This window comes from Chrysochloris asiatica, unplaced genomic scaffold (assembly GCF_000296735.1).
Source record: "Chrysochloris asiatica unplaced genomic scaffold, ChrAsi1.0 scaffold00025, whole genome shotgun sequence".
NCBI classification, from domain to species: Eukaryota; Metazoa; Chordata; class Mammalia; order Afrosoricida; family Chrysochloridae; genus Chrysochloris; species Chrysochloris asiatica.
The window spans coordinates 21,666,007-21,682,024 of NW_006408543.1; the positions used below are offsets into that span (position 1 = coordinate 21,666,007).

At 43.1% G+C, this 16,018-nt stretch overlaps 1 protein-coding gene across 1 annotated transcript in view; it reads right to left on the minus strand.

Annotated features, from left to right (window-relative positions):
- SPATA7 (spermatogenesis associated 7) overlaps window positions 1-16,018 on the minus strand; it is a 61,274-nt gene that overhangs the window by 43,097 nt on the left and 2,159 nt on the right. The window contains exons 2-3 of the mRNA XM_006839637.1: window positions 6,023-6,082; window positions 4,676-4,771 (exon numbers count right to left, since the gene is read on the minus strand). Of these exons, the coding sequence (XP_006839700.1) occupies window positions 4,676-4,771; window positions 6,023-6,082 (156 nt within the window). The remainder of the gene's footprint in view (window positions 1-4,675; window positions 4,772-6,022; window positions 6,083-16,018) is intronic.

The following is a 16,018-nucleotide window of genomic DNA, read 5'->3' on the forward strand; positions in this document are numbered from 1 at the left end:
CTCTGACTTTGTGGCTCAAACTGACCTTGTGGTCTAGCGCATTATCCTGCAGCACCAAACTAAGACTTGTCAATATGTATGTTGAGCAAATAATCCAAGTAAATTGATTATATGAAGAGAAACATGACATCAGGGTTTGGAGGGAGACTCATTAACAACCTGCAATATGCAGATGGTACAACCTTGCTTGCTGGAAACAAAGAGGACTTGAAATACTGATGAAGATCAAAAACTACAGCCTTCAGTATGGATTGTACAGGACAAACAAATATCATCATGATAAATGGAGGAAAGACTGAAGCTGTCAATGATTTCATTTTGCTTGGATCTACAAACAATGATGGGAGCAGCAGTCAAGAAACCAAACAAAACATTGCATTATGCAAACCTACTGCCAAAGATTTCTTTAAAGATGTTAATTTGAAAACTAAGGCACACCTCACCAAAGTCACGGTATTTTCAATTGTATCCTATGAATATGAAATTTGTGCAAAGAATAAAGAAGACTACAGAAGGGTTGATGCATTTGAAGTGTGTTGTTGGTAAAGATTATTGAAATATGGATTGCCAGAAGAACAAACAAATCTCTCTTGCAAGAAGTACAGTCAGAATGCTTCTTAGGGGATTGTGAGAATGTGTCTTTCGAACTTTTGACATGTTGTTAGGAAGGACCAGTCTTGGAGTAGGGCATCGTGCTTGGCAAAGTGGAGGGTTAGTCAAAAAGAGGAAGAGCTCCAACAAGATGGACAGACCCAGTGGCAGAAACAAAGGGCTCAAGCATGACAACAACAGTTAGCATGGCGCAGGCCTGGGCAGTGTTTTGTTCTGTGTTGTATAGGGGTCGCTATGAGTCGGAATCCACTCAACAGCACCTAGCAACAACATGTTGTTGTTGTTAAGTACCACTGAGTGGGTTCCGACTCATAGCGACCCTATAGGGTTTCTGAGGAGCGGCTGCTGAGATTGAACTGCTGACCTTGCAGTTAAAACTGACCTTGAGGTCCAGGGCTGAGCCTACAGTGCAACAGCAACACAGCGGCATGATTTTCACATGCTACTAAACAGTCTTTAGGTTTTTCAATTATTTACATATATAAACTTTATCAAGTATACCTAAAAATTTAGACGTTAGTTCTTCAAATGAGAAAATTAAAAATTAAAACAGAGATTAGTGATAAACTGGTAAAATTCAAATAAGGTCTGCAGTGAATAGTACGAGATCAATATTAACGTCCTGATTTTGATAACTGCACCTACAATTTTAGCATTAGGGGAAGCTAAGTGAAAGGTATACACTAACCTTTTACTATTTCTGCAACTTTTCTATAAGTCTACAATTACTTCAAAATAAAATGTATTTTTTTTTAATGAAAAGACAAGCCACAGACTTTGAGAAACTACTTACAAAATATACATCTGATATAGGTAGGTGTAGTATGCAATATATAGGGCTCTTAGAAACCTACACCGTTGTTGTTAAGTGCCGCTGAGTTGCTTCTGACTCACAGTGATCCTGTATATCGGGCTTTGGAAGCACTGGAGGAGCAGTTGGTGGGTCTGAACCACTGACTCTGAGGTTAGCAGTCTAGTGCTTACCTACAGTGCCACACCAGGACAAATAACAACTAATCAATCCACTTAAAAATATGAGCAAAAGGTTTATAGACATTTCACAAAAGAAGATATATGTATAGCGAATAAACTCGAGATACGTTGCTGAACGATATTCGCCATCAGGGAAATGCCAAGGAAAACGCCGAGCCGCTGCTGCACACCCACTAGCATGGCTAACAGAGACTGCCAACACTAATGCTGATAGGGATGTGGAGGTGACAGAAATGCAAAATGGTGTGGAAAAGAGTCGGCTTATTACAGTTCAGCATACACTAACCATCAAAATCAAACAACCAAGCGGAAGGGTCCCTGGGACCATCAAGGGAGAAAAGCGGAAAGTGGGACCCTGCCCAGAGAAGCAGCGACGCCAAAGATGAAGACTGTAGACCCAGAGAGGGAGAGGGGCTGTGTGCTGATGACCGGGGGGCAGGCTTGCAGGATATACCCTTTGGTTGGTAGATGATGCTTGGAGGGGATTGTAACCATGGCAATGAGACAATATAGATAAGATGAATGTAAAGCTAACTTTCTCCTATGTGAACTATCACATAATTCACAATAAAACATTAAAAAAACAAACCCAAAACAACCAGTTGCCTTTGAGTTAATTCAGACTCAAGATGACCCCACGTGTTTGCCATTATTGTTGTTGTGAAGTGCCGTTGAGTCGGTCCTGACATATAATAACCCTGTACAGGATATCCGAGGAGCGGCTTGGTGGGTTAGCAGTCCAGGGTTTATCCTACAGCACCACACCAGGACTCCATATGTTTTTCCAAATAACTCTGCAATTCCACTCCCAGTGACGTGGAAATATATGTTCAAGGAGTGCACTCATGTGTGCTTAGCAACTTAATTGCTAACAGCCAAAAGTGAGGGGCAACAATCCAAATGTCTTCAAATTGGGGGATGAATACACAAATTGTTGTCTATCCAGTAAATGGAATACTCAGAGTCTGTACAGGGTTGCTATGAGTCAGTACTGACTCCATGGTATATAACAACAACAACAGAGCAATACAAGAAAAATACTGATACACTACAACAGATTAATTTCAAAAGCATTATGCTAGTTAAAAGAGGCAAGAGCTAAAAGGATACATATTGTATGACTCCAATTATTCAGTTCTGTTTAGAAAAGACAAAACTGCAGTGAGAGTTAATGCACTGGATTGCAACGTCAGTTTGAACCGCAAGGTTGGCAGTTTAAGCTCACCAGCTCCTTGGTAACCCTATACAGGGTCGCTATGGGTCAGAAGCAACTCGACGGCATTTAACAGCAGCTATAACATAGTGATAAAAAGCAGACTCGTAGTTGCCAGGGGCTGGTGGGCAGGAACTGAGTGCAAAAGACTAGGAAGAAATCTTTGGCGTGTTGGAAATAGTCTGTGACAGGGGCCAGCAAACCTTTTCATGCTTTAGTCTTTACAGGGCAATATGGTTTCTGTCACAACACTGCCCTTTCAATGCAAAAGCAGCCAGCGACAATATGTAACAGAATGAATGTTACTTATGGACGAGGAAATTGGAATTTCATGTGATTTTTATGTGTCACAAAATACTGTTTTTCTTTTGTTTTTTTCCCCAACCATTTAAAACTGTGAGTGCCATTTTCAGTGAATACCATTCTGTGCATAAGTGATCCATACAGAAACAAATAAGGAGCTCTGGTAGCGTAGTGACTATGAGTCAGGCTGCTAACCTCAAGGTCAGGAGTTTGAAATTAGCAGCCATTCCACAGGAGAATGGCTTTCTGCTCCTGTAAAGATTCACAGCCTCGGAAACCCTATACGGGGTCGCTGTGAATTGGAACCGACTCCACAGCATACCACCTTCTCTACCACCAGTTCTGTATCTGGAGTCCTGGTGGGGCACTGTGGATTAATGTGCTGGACTGCAAAGTTGGTTTGAACCACAAGGTTGGCAGTTCAAGTTCACCAGCTGCTCCTCAGAAACCCTAGGCAGGGTTGCTATGAGTTGGAACCGACTCCATGCACACCACCACCACCACCACCACCACAACCAAAACAACTGGCAGGGGACCTGGCCTTTAAGCTTTAGTTAGCTGACTCCCACTTCATGAACTGATAGTTCTCATTATACACTATGTACATCCATCAAAACATCTAACTGTACACTTAAAAGGAGTGCATCTTATTGAATGTAAATTATACCTCAATAAAGAAGCAAAAAGGACAAAAACAAAAGCAGATAGGCGCTTCTTTATGTAATCTCTTTAGTGGATTCAAAACCAAAACAGATTACAAAGCATTATCTTATGATCAACATCCAGCCACAGAAGATTAGGAAAAACATAGGTCAAATAAAAAGACACAGGTATTATGTAGCTTGCAACTACAGTTGAACAAAAATGCTATTTATTCTGAATTTGCTGTTTATTTAGTGAAGAGGAGTGCTGCTGTGGCTACAGGGGAGGCACTAGGCCACACACAAGGTCAGCAGTTCAAACTCACCCAGCTGCTCCTTGGAAACCCTACAGAGGGTCGCGATGAGTCAGAACCAACTCACTGGCGCTTAACAAAACACAACCATAAAAGGGAGACTTGGAATGGCGCTGTAGGGTAAGTGCTGGACTTCTAACTACAAGGTCAGTGGTTCAAACCCACAGCTGCACTTCAGAAACCTTATCCAGGCTCATTATGATTTGCAACGGACTTGATGGCTCTTAACAACGACAACAGCATAAAGTTAAGGAATTAATAATTTTGTGTTTTTTTATTTTTGTAGTGCTTTTGCTTTTTTGATTGTTGTTAAAATATAGACAACACAACATTTGCCAATTCTGTATTTTTCATGCCTACAATTCGGTGATGACCACCATGTTGTGCAACCACCACTAGAGAATGTTGCCAAAGTTCCCATCACCAGAGCCAGAAAGTCAGTGTCAACAGTTAATTCCACCGCTGTGTTTTACCGACTGCACCAAACAGAAAGCCTTCTCTATATAACGTGTTCATTTTGCAGCAGGCCTTAATTCTAATGAGAAGTGGGGTTGGAAGTGAGAATTGGATATACAAAGTTTACAGGGGCACATTTTTACCTTTGGCAGCAATGATTTTATTATAGTGAGCAGTCATGTGACTCCTGACCAGGTGGAACGAGTTCAGTCTGAGCGAGGAGGAGTCAGTGCAAAAAGCTAAAAGGTAAAAACAAATTTAATCAACATGAAAACCATCGGGAGATAAGCAGACTCCTGATTATGACGCCTCATTCTTATCTCGTTTTGAAATGCAACAACGGAGACACTGACATTCTACATTTGTGCTGAGGAACACCTTGGAGCTGTGCTCTTGACCCTTTCTGATGAGCTACTGAACTCGGGGGCTCAAACTTTGCACAAGTAAAGCTCTACAACATGGGAATGAATGAAGTCTAAAAGATAACATTTCATCACGTTTAGAAAGCTGCTTACTGACAGCACTCAAACTCCCAAGTAAAAACGTTGATTTAGTCACTTATTTACTTGATTATATAAATTAATGTTAGCATTACTATTAGTGAACCATCCATCGAGTTTGGGGGAATATACAAATTCCCAATCCCAAATCCTATACGAAGATTCTATTCTGAGAGATAAGTTTCTAACTTCATTCCTGAAAATCAGATCTCCTACATGTCAGTTTACTGCATTCTTTTTGATGTACAGGCAGCCCCTAGATTACTAGTGTCCTTTAATCCTATGCTGGCATAAATGTTGTGCTAATAGGCAATCGGGCTGTTAACTGCAAGGTCAGCAGTTTGAAACTACTAGCTTTTCCACGGGAGAGAGATGAAGCTTTCTGCTCCCGTAAAGATTTACAGCCTCGGAAACCCTGTACAGGGTCTCTGTGAGTCGGAACCGACTCAACGGCACAAAACAACAACAATAGCAGTTCAAACCACTGGTCACTCCATAAAAGAAAGACGAGGATGTGTTTTTGGTTAGTCGCCATTTTAACGGGCAGGCAGGCCTTTACTCCAGGGTATTCTGCCGGTAAGAACAGAGCCAGGGCAGAGGGCAGCCAAGCTCGTGTCCACTGACACACGGTAGTTTGAAATGCTGCTGCTGCTGCTATTGTAGTTCAGTGCTGTTGAGTCGGTTCTGACTCCTAGACCCTATATGGGAGAAGCAGCTGTTGAGTTTGAACTGCCGACCTTGTGGTTCACAGTCTAGTGCTGATCCTACAGCGCCACACCAGGAGTCCAGTTTGAAATGATTGGCTCCTAAATTGTCTAATTTCAGAATTCCTATATTTATAGCTCTTCAAAAAATGACATGCAGTTGGGAAATCTCATAGGTTCATTATATGAAGTAATTTTTCATCATGTCATTTAACTAGCAAGTAAAGGAAACCCACATTTCATCAATATTTTAACAAGCTACTGTTAAAACCAGTAGTTCACTTACCGTTACTTTTGGTGCTCAAGTGTCCCTTGAAGAGGTATGGTGAACCATATCTGGGAAGGACTTAGAACAGACAAACCAACCAACAAGGAATTACTAGGGTAAATAAAACACAGCTTTCATAAAAATTTACCGAACATTTAAAAGACAATACATTCATCTTTAACTACAAGAGTCATTAAAAATTGTATTCATTTGCATTACTAACCACCAATATTACATCAGACAGCAAAACACTGCAGCCATTGACAAAAGGTTTTCTCTTTTAAGAAATAAGTCATTTTCAAGACTCAACGGAAATGCACGCTCTGATTGGTGACCACACACATCACTGATGGAGGGAAGTGGGGTAAAAGCAGCAATGAAACGGCAAGCCAAGCCCTACAATGTTCAGTGGACTTCTGTGGACCCAGTTGGGGACATTGTTGGCAAGCAGTGTGAAGAGGCCTGGGGACTCTTGGGCCCAGAGACAGTGGTGTGGCCACGGAGGACTCGAGAGGAGAGTGGAGCTACCGGCTGACAGGAAGATAGGACATATGCACAGGAGCGCCCACACTTGCAGATGATACCCACGTGACCTGGACCGGATGACTGGATGATCGGAGCTCAACCAGGAGAGGAAAGAAGAGGGGAGAAAAAAAAATGAGTGAGCTGATACAATCTGATGATGAACTTGACCTAGACCTATGGAGCAGCAACTCAAAAGAGGGTACAAATCCTCACATCAAGAAACATCCACCCCCCCCCCACACACACAAACACACACAGAGTGGACAGAGAAGGGCAGCTCGGACATTGGATACTCAAATGGGGAGGGGGGGACTACAAAGGCAAGAAGTGACTGGCTTACAAGCTTTCAAGAGGGAACCTGGTGCTAGGGAGCATGGCAGAAGGCAGAATCTCCAGTAGGTACTATTCAATCTGTCTGGGCGGAGCGGATGAAAGGAGATACAGATGGGTAACTTGTGATACGGTAGTGAATAATGCTTATCAGGGCGGATTATGAGGGTTGGAAATGCAAAGGTAGAAAGTTTTGTAAGAAGGAAGGGAGTGATTGATTCTCCAGTATAGGAGAAGAGCCAAGAGCGGGACCCTACCCAGAGAAACAGAGATGCCTGAGATGGAGACAGAGATGATGACGTGGAGTGATGAAGCGACTGGGGACTTTGGACCCAGAGAGGGAAAGGGACTGTGGGCTGAAAACTGAAGGGAGGAGGGGGAAGTGTAGGGAGCAGGTTTCTGGGATATACCCTTTGGATGGTTGAGGATGCATGGAGGGGATTGGAACCATGGCAGTGAGATGATATACGATGGAATGAATGTAAAACTAAAGTTCTCCCATGTAAACTATCATATAATACACAATAAAGCATTAAAAAAAAAGAAATAATTCATTTTCAAAATGGCTGTACCTTGAAACTTTTGTTTCACTTCGTAAAATGATAAAAGCATCATTTATGTTTTTTGACGTAGCTTAACTGTTCTGTACATCATTGACCAACTGGAATATTCACTGATTTTGAGAACATCTGTATCAACTATTTCAGTAAATCACAGGTTAGTTCTTAAAAATAATTTAAAGAAAGTACTCCTCTCACAAAGTGAATGTGAAATTATATCACTGAATATGTTGGTATGTAAAGAATAAGTAAATATAAAAATCATGATCAGAATTTAATGATTATGTCTTAAGTTCTCTCTAGCTCAAACAATTTATCCCTTGCTTAGAGCCTGTTGTTGCTGTTGTTACGTGCCGTCGAGCTGGTTCCAACTCATAGCAACCCTGTATAGGGTTTCCAAGGAGTGGCTGGTGAGTTTGAACGACTGACCTTGTGGTTCAAACTGACCTTGTGGTCCAGTGCTTCATCCCACAGCACCACACCAGGACTCTGCCTAACTAACCAAAAAAACCAAACCCACTGCCATGGAGTCGATTCCTGTATAGGAAGACTTTCCATGGCTATAAATCTTTACAGGAGCAGAAAGCCTCATCTTTCTCCTGAGGAGCAGCTGATGGGTTAGAACTGCCGACCTTGTGATACCCTATATTTAAAACTACTTCTGGTAATGGAAAACTCACTATCACCTATAAAGCCAGTATCTCAACTTTCACACTGCATGGACTGTAAGAAACTTCGATACATGAGGGTAAGTCAAAAAGTATTGCTAATAGGGGTTCAGTTCATACAGGTACAGATGATCCCAATCAAAAAATTGTCTCTGATCCGTAGCTGACCACAGATTAAGTTCTCTCAGTAATAACATCTGTTTTAGTCTCATTAGGGTGATCTCCTGGGTTCAGTTCAAGACAGAGATCAATCAGCTTAGAAGCTCTGGCAACTGTTTTTTGGGGGAACTTCAAAAGGGTATTCTTGATAGATTTACAGGACAGTCAAGACAACTTATCCAGAAGAAATAAGAAAATGAAAATCTGCATTGGTGAAAAAAAGGCCAGAAAATGTGTGTCGTGGAATTTTTACCATCTTGCCAATGTGCCTGCGTACTCTTCTAGGGTAGTAAGGGCTGTCCCAGGAAAATCTTGTTGGGAAACCTTATCCCATCCATGCTCTGATCTTACCCCTTCAGGCTTCTTTTTGGCCCCCAAACTCAAATTACATTGATTTGAGTCCCTTGCGGCTGCCCAAACTGTCATTTTGATGTGGTGTGTATCAAAGGGCTTAGAATTCTTCAGAGAAGAGTTCTTGTTGTTGTGTGCTGTCGAGCTGAGTCTGACCCATAGCGACCCTGTATAGGGTTTCGGAGGGGTGGCTGGTGAGTTGACTCTGTGTAGGGGTTTCTAAGGCTGTATATCTTTCACTGTAGAGCAACTGGTGGATTCAAACTGCTGACCTTATGGTTCGCAGGCCAGCTTGTGACTGACTACCCTATGAGGGCTCTTTTTAGTATGCTGTTGTTGTTTTTAAGTAGGGTCGAGTCAGTTCTGACCCATGGCGACCCTGTACAGGGTTCCTGAGGAGTGACTGGTGAGTTTGAACCACTGCCCTTGCGGTTCAAACTGACCTTATAGTCCAGTGCTTATCCTACAGTGCCAAACCAGGACTCCTTGATGTTGTTGTTGTTAAGTACCATCGAGTTGGTTCCGACCCATAGCGACCCTGTATAAGGTTTCCAGGGAGCAGCTGGTGAGCTTGAACTACCAACCTTGCAGTTCAAACGGCTTTGCAGTCTGGTGCATTAACCCACAGCACCACACCAAGACTCTGATACTGAGAAAAGCCAAATCCCACTTAACCAACACCAATTGTGCAGATGTGTCAAATCCCACTTTTGTGACACCAAATCTAAGGATCCACGCTGCAATGCCCACTCCTCATAGCAGCTGAGTGGAACCAGTTTCGTCCCCATTCAACTACACACGCAGCGCTTAACTCCTCTAACCCTAAGCATCCAGACCCCGCAACTTCAGAGACCCCGTGACAGCCACACTTCTGACCTTCGGCCACCAACTCAGGTTCCTCACTACCCCCTCAGGATACCAAGCATAAGCTAGGGTCCTCAGTGTCCTCCCATTTCTAACTTGCTGGCTTCTATGGGTTCTAGGGAACTTACTCAAAGAACACCTGGGATGACAGCGTTGCTGTAATTGTTATTAGTGTGAAGTGCCGTCAAGTCGGTTCCGACCCATAGCGGCCCTGTGTAGGGTTTCCAAGGAGCGGCAGGTGAGTTTGCATGGCTGACTTTGTGGTTCAAACCGACCTTGCGGTCTAGTGCTTCATCCCACAGCGCACACCAGAACTCCGATGCTGTAATTTGTTGTTGTTGTGATGTGCCTTGGAGTCGGTTCCGACCGATAGCGAACCTGTACAGGGTTTCCGAGGCTGTAAATCTTTACGGGAGCAGAAAGCTTCATCTTTCTCCCGCAGAACAGCTGGTAGTTTCAAACTGCTGACTGTGAGATCAGTAGCCCAATTTGTGACTACTATGCTACCAGAGCTCTTTTTTGCTGTAATTTGTTGTTGTTGTGAAGTGCCATCAAGTCAGGTTCCGACCCATAGGGACCCTGTAGAAGGTTTCCAAGGAGCAGTTGGTGAGCTTGAACCGCCGACCTTGCAGTTCAAATGGCTTTACAGTCTGGCGCATTAACCCACAGGCGCCACCCCAGGACTCCTTTGCTGTAGTAGACAGATACAATTGAAAAGATCCATAGGGTGAGGTATGGGAATATCCCCAATTCAGAACTACCACGTGCCCAAAAGGGATGTGTTCTCCTCCCCGGTGAATCAGTACCATTAGCCCACGAGCATCTGGCCCAGAGTCTTTACTGTGGGCTCATTACATAGACATGTTTCATTGCATCATGTTCTCCAGCCCCATGAGGTTGATAGATATCACAAAAAGGTCTCTGTGTTACTGCTTTCACGCCATTGTGGTCAGAACACCTATTTTTTTCCGGCTCCATTTTCCTTCACCTCTCATTCTGGTACTTCTAATATCTTTCTGTCTGCGTATTTAATAGTGCTCCACAGTTCTCTATTAGTTTTTCTTCACGTTTCCACTTTTCAGACGGCGTACTTTATCAATCACTGTATCTTGAAGCTCACGGACCCTTTCTCCTGTCAGTTCCAATCGACTGGTGAAAATTTCTCATTATATTGTACTCTTCCACTCCAGAATTCCCTTTTGGTCCTTTTTAGAATTTGTTCCTTTATTGATATTCTCTATTCAATGAGATCATCAGCATCATCAGAACGTCTTTTTACTTAGTTTAAAGGAAGTTTAAGCACATTTCTTTTACTTCTCTGAACATGTTGACAATGGCTGCTCTAAGTCTGTAAGCTGATTAAAAGGGACAGAACTGGACGAAGAAATAGACTATTAATCAGGGCTTCTCCCAGGCAGTTTCTGGTGCCAGTTTTGTTTCCTGTGCATGGGTCACATTTTTTTTAGGGTTTATTGTTTTTGCATGTCTCATGTTTTTCTTGTTGAAAACCGGTTACTTCATATATTCAGTGATGAGGTGGGTTTGGGTTTTTACTATTGTAGTAACTGGATACGGGTTTCCTTCCCTCCTCCCTGGGGCTTCTTTTTCGTTTTCTGTTGTTTGGTGCAGCTATTTGGTGGGATCTCTCCTCTGCAGGGTGAAACCTCCATTGTCATTGCTCAGACGGAACAGTCTTGGCTGCAACATGCAGTCACTCTGGGACCGCGGGTTTTTCTATTTCCTTGATCTGTTAGGCTATCATATTTGGTATTACACCCATGTGTTGTTGTTGTTGTTGTTGTTAAGGGCCATCTAGATGTTTCCAACTCATAGTGACCCTGTATACGGTTTCCGAGGAGCAGCTGGTGAGTTTGAACCGCTGACCTTGGCTTCAAACCAACCTGTGGTCCAGTGCTTATAGTACAGCGCTACACCAAGACTCTGTTAATTGGCTGACTGTTCTATTGTTTTCAGCCATGCTTTGGGGGCCTAAATTGCTCCACAGTCTAAATCCACTGCCATCAAGTCAATCCTGATTCGTAGCTAGCCTACAGGAAAGAGGAGAAGTGCCCCGTAGGCTTTTTTTTCAAGGCTGTATTCTTTATGGAAGCCGACTGCCACATCGTTCTCCTGTGGAGCTGCTGGTAGGTTTGAACCACCAACTTTTTGGTTAGCAGCTGAGTAAGGCCAGTTGTGGGGGTTTGTTCTGGTTCTAGGAGGGTTATTAACTCTGCTCCTGCTTTATTCTTACACATGAGCCAGCCCAGACTTTAGTGAGCTGCTCATCGGCCTCCATCATATCACCAAGTTGGGGTGAAGGTAATTAGAGCCCCAGTAGTCTAGTGATAGACTGTGCTTGAGGTAGAATTTCTGCCCTAGGAGATGGAGAAAGAGAGCCCTTGAATTCTTGGCTGCCTTCACCAGGAATTTTGTTTCTGCAAATCATATCTGGAGGGAATGACAAAAGATGGTGGCCTGACCTTCCTGGGGAGGTCTGTATCCTGTGACCGGCAGCTGAGGGGAGAGGGAGCCCCATCTTCTTGCCCCTAATTGTCAGAAGTAGAATTGCTATCAAACTGAGCCCAGGTGGTGGGGAGGAGGAAGCGGATTGCCGCTCAAGTCCACACATGCGTGTTGTTTTGATAGAATTGTAAATTTTCTTGAAAACATGTGTTTTCACTGTGTTGTTGTTATGTGCCGTGGAGTCAGTTCCGACTCATAGCGACCCCACACAGGGTTTCCGAGGCTGTAAATCTTTACGGGAGCAGACCACCTCATCTTTCTGCCGCGGAACCGCTGGTAGTTTCGAACTGCTGACCTTTCGGCTCGCAGCCCGATTCGTAACCACTACGCTACCAGAGCTCCTTTCACTGTGTAGTCTTAGGTATTTCCCAGAAACTTTGAAAGATTAAAAAAAATAATAACTTTAATGTGTTATGCTTGTTTCACAAGCTCTGGTGATACAGTGGTTAACTGCTTGGCTGTTCAAACCCTCAGGCTGACAGCCTAGGAAACCCTCTGAGGCAGTTCTACTCTGTCCACCAGGGCCGCGAGCAGGCAGAATCCCATGATGGCCGTGGGTTTGGTTTTCTTGGCTTATGTTCGGTGAGTCTGCCAAGCTCCCCAGGTTGCCACACCAGAAGTGACTGAGTTCATGTTTAAGCAGGATTGGTACTGTAGTGGTTACCAGTTGGGCTGCTAATCACACGGTCAGCAGTTTGAAACTACCAGCCATTCAGTGGAAGAAAGATGAGGCTATCTGCTCCCGCAAAGATTTACAGCCTCAGAAGCCCTGTACAGGGTGAATGAGGAAGTCTGTAGAAGTAATGATACATTTGAGTTATGGAGCTAGAAAAGCATATTAAAAGCACCATGGACTGCTAGGAGAACAAATCTGTGTTGGAAGAATTTCGTCTCTCATACTTCGGACATATTATTAGAAGGGACCAGTCTCTGGAGAAGGACATCATTCTTGGTAAAGTGGAGGGTCAGCTAAAAAGAGGAAGACCTCTAATGAGACAGACTGGCCCAGTGGCAGTAGCAATAGGTGCAAGTTTAACAATGATTGTGAGGATGTCACAGGACTGGGCAGTGTTTTGTTCTGTTTGTGCACAAGGTCTCTATGACTGAACAAACTAGACAGCACCTAACAACAACAACAACAACAATATGTGTCTGCTTGGCTGGGCCATGATTCTCAGTGGCTTGGCAGTTATGTGATCACATGTGTTGATCTGATGTGATGAACCAGTAAGAGGATTTTGGGTCAGGTACCACAGCCCTATTCCCATCACAGCCCTGATTTCATGTAAGGGAAGGTGCCCTGGAGTGTGGCCTGCAACAGGTTTAACTTAAGAGAAATCAAAGGAGAGAAGAGAGAACAAAGATCAGAGGGACCTGCTACCAGCAAGAAAGAAAAGCTGGGAGTGCGGAAAGTGTGGCCTTTGGACTTAGGGCCCCTGTGCCGTGAAGCTCCTAAATCCAAGGAAAGACTGATGGGAAGAGGCATGGGGATCTCCAAGCGGTGCTCAGCTTATAGATGCTGAAAGGAGACAAGGCTTTCTTTCTCCAGAGCTGGCATTCTAAATTTGGACTTCTAGTCTCCGAAACTGTCAGAGAAGCAATTTCTGTTTGTTAAAGCCATTCACTGTGGTACTTCTGTTATAACAGCGCTAGGGAACTAAGACAGTATGTTAAAACCAAACCCTACTGCCATGGAGTCAATTCTGACTCATAGTGACCCCATATAAGGCCAGGTTGGGTGCTCCCTGATCTAGAGGTTTGTCTCCCACAGTATTTTGATATTCTGTGTTATTTGTTATTGGGTGCTGTCAAGTAGATTTTTGTTGTTGTTGTTGTGAACTGGCTTTACACCATTGTTTCATTGCAATGATTACAATTTCCTCCATGCATCATCATTCAACAGGATTTGATTCTATTTCCTCTGTTTTTCTTTTCTTTTTTGTGAGGAGTGGGGAGATGTACACAAAAACACTCAGGAATAGATATATATATATAAAATCATTCAAACAACCAAAGGGTATATTCTGCAAGCCTGCCTCCTGGCAGCCAGCACCCAGTCCTTCTCTTTCCATGAGTCTAGAGTCCTCAGCTGCTCCCTCTCTCCTGTCCCACCTCTGCCAACATCTCTGGTGTCGTTGCTTCTCTGGATACGGTCACGCATTCTGCTTGTGCTCTTCTCCCTTGATGGTCCTAGGGTTCTCTGTTCCTGGACTGTAAGATTAACTACTCCCCCATTTTTTGTTACAAAACTTCTTTTACAGTTGTGACAGTCACAATTAGTCATGATAACAATAACTCATTATTGAATCACAAGAATCTTATCCCTCCATCTTTTCACTAGACTCATCTAGACAAGATGAAATCTATTCAGTGGGGACTCTACCTTCCCCCGCATACTCTTAAACTAAACTCCCTCTTGAAAACTTGTAAGCAAGTCACTTCGTGCCTTTATCACCCCCTCATTTTAGGTAGCCAATGTCTAAGTTGCTCATGTCAAGCTGACTTTGACTCATTGTGATCCCACAAGGTTTCCAACCCATACTGAAGGCTGTGGTCTTTGATCTTCATCATTAAGTGTTTTAAGTCCTCTTGACTTTCAGCAAGCAAAACTGTATCATCTTCATATTACAGGTTGTTAATGAGTGTTCCTCCAATCCTGATGCCATGCTCTTCTTCATATAATCCATTTCTTGGATTATCTGCTCAAGAGCTTTGGGAAGAAGTTCCCCTTCCAAAGCTGTCCTTCCTTGAGTACTCTCTCTTAGCCCTAGGTTACCATATGGAGTTTTCCTATATTTTAAGCGCCTGATCCAAGCCATGATATTTTCAATTATAACACATGCATGTGAAAGTTGGACAATGCATAAGGAAGACCAGAGAACAATCAGTGCACTGAATTATGGTGTTAGTGAAAAATACAGAAGTACCATGGACTGCCAGAAGAAATAAATCTGTGTTGGAAGCAGTACAAACAGAATTGTCCTGAGGAAGTCAAGCTGGTGAGACTTTGTCTCTTGTACTCTGAGTACCGTTCTCAGGAAGGACCAGTCCCCAGAGAAGGGCATCATGCTTGGCAAAGTGAAGAGTCGATGAAAAAGAGGAAGAAACCCAATGAGACAGAATGACACACTGGCAGTAGCGATGGGCTCAAACATAATGATTGTGAAGATGTTGCAGGACCTGGCAGTGTTTTGTTCTGTTGTGCTTACGGGTCACTGTGGTGGAAATGATTCAATGGCACCTAACAATGACAACAATATATATAGCTTTAAAATTCTTGATATTAAACTTCCCCCTTTAAAAGCCAGTGTATGGTTTCAATCTCTTGATTTGGCCCAGACTGATACAAAGGCGACAGGGAAAAGCCTGAAACCCAGTGTTAGGAAAGCAACATTACTCTATTTCATGAGTAAATACTGTCTCTAAGACTGAGGATCTTGCTAAATCTGTTGATTCCAACGCAGAGTGACCCACTAGGATACAGTAGATCTGTTTCATAGCTGAGACCCAGGAAGTTAATGTGACTTGCTGAAGATGATCTAGCTAGTTCATATCAAACAAGATTTACTTGGTTAGTTCTCAATATTTGTCTATTCAATGTTGTTGTTGTTTTTAAATTAGGCTCTCGTCAAAACGTAAAAACAAAAACCAATTCAATAAAACATTCAAAAAAGAAATACTGAGAACTAACCAAGTGCAAATAAAGATATTGGCTCTGGGGTCTTACATTCCTTACCCCGGTTCAAAGTCAACTCTGCCACTTACTGTGTGACCTTGGAAATGTTATTTATGATCTTTGTTTTTAGTTTATTTAGCTGTGAAATGAATAATAATAAATAGCTATCTAACAAGATGCTTTTGTGGATTCAATGAGATGACTTGGTATTGTTCCTGGTACACAGGAAGGTGAGTCCTAGTAGGTTATATATTGGGCTGCTAACCACAAGGTCAGAAGTTCAAATCTACCAGTCAGCCCGCCAGAGAAGGATGAGGCTTTCTGCTCTCATAAAGTTTTATAGCCTTGGAAACTCTAT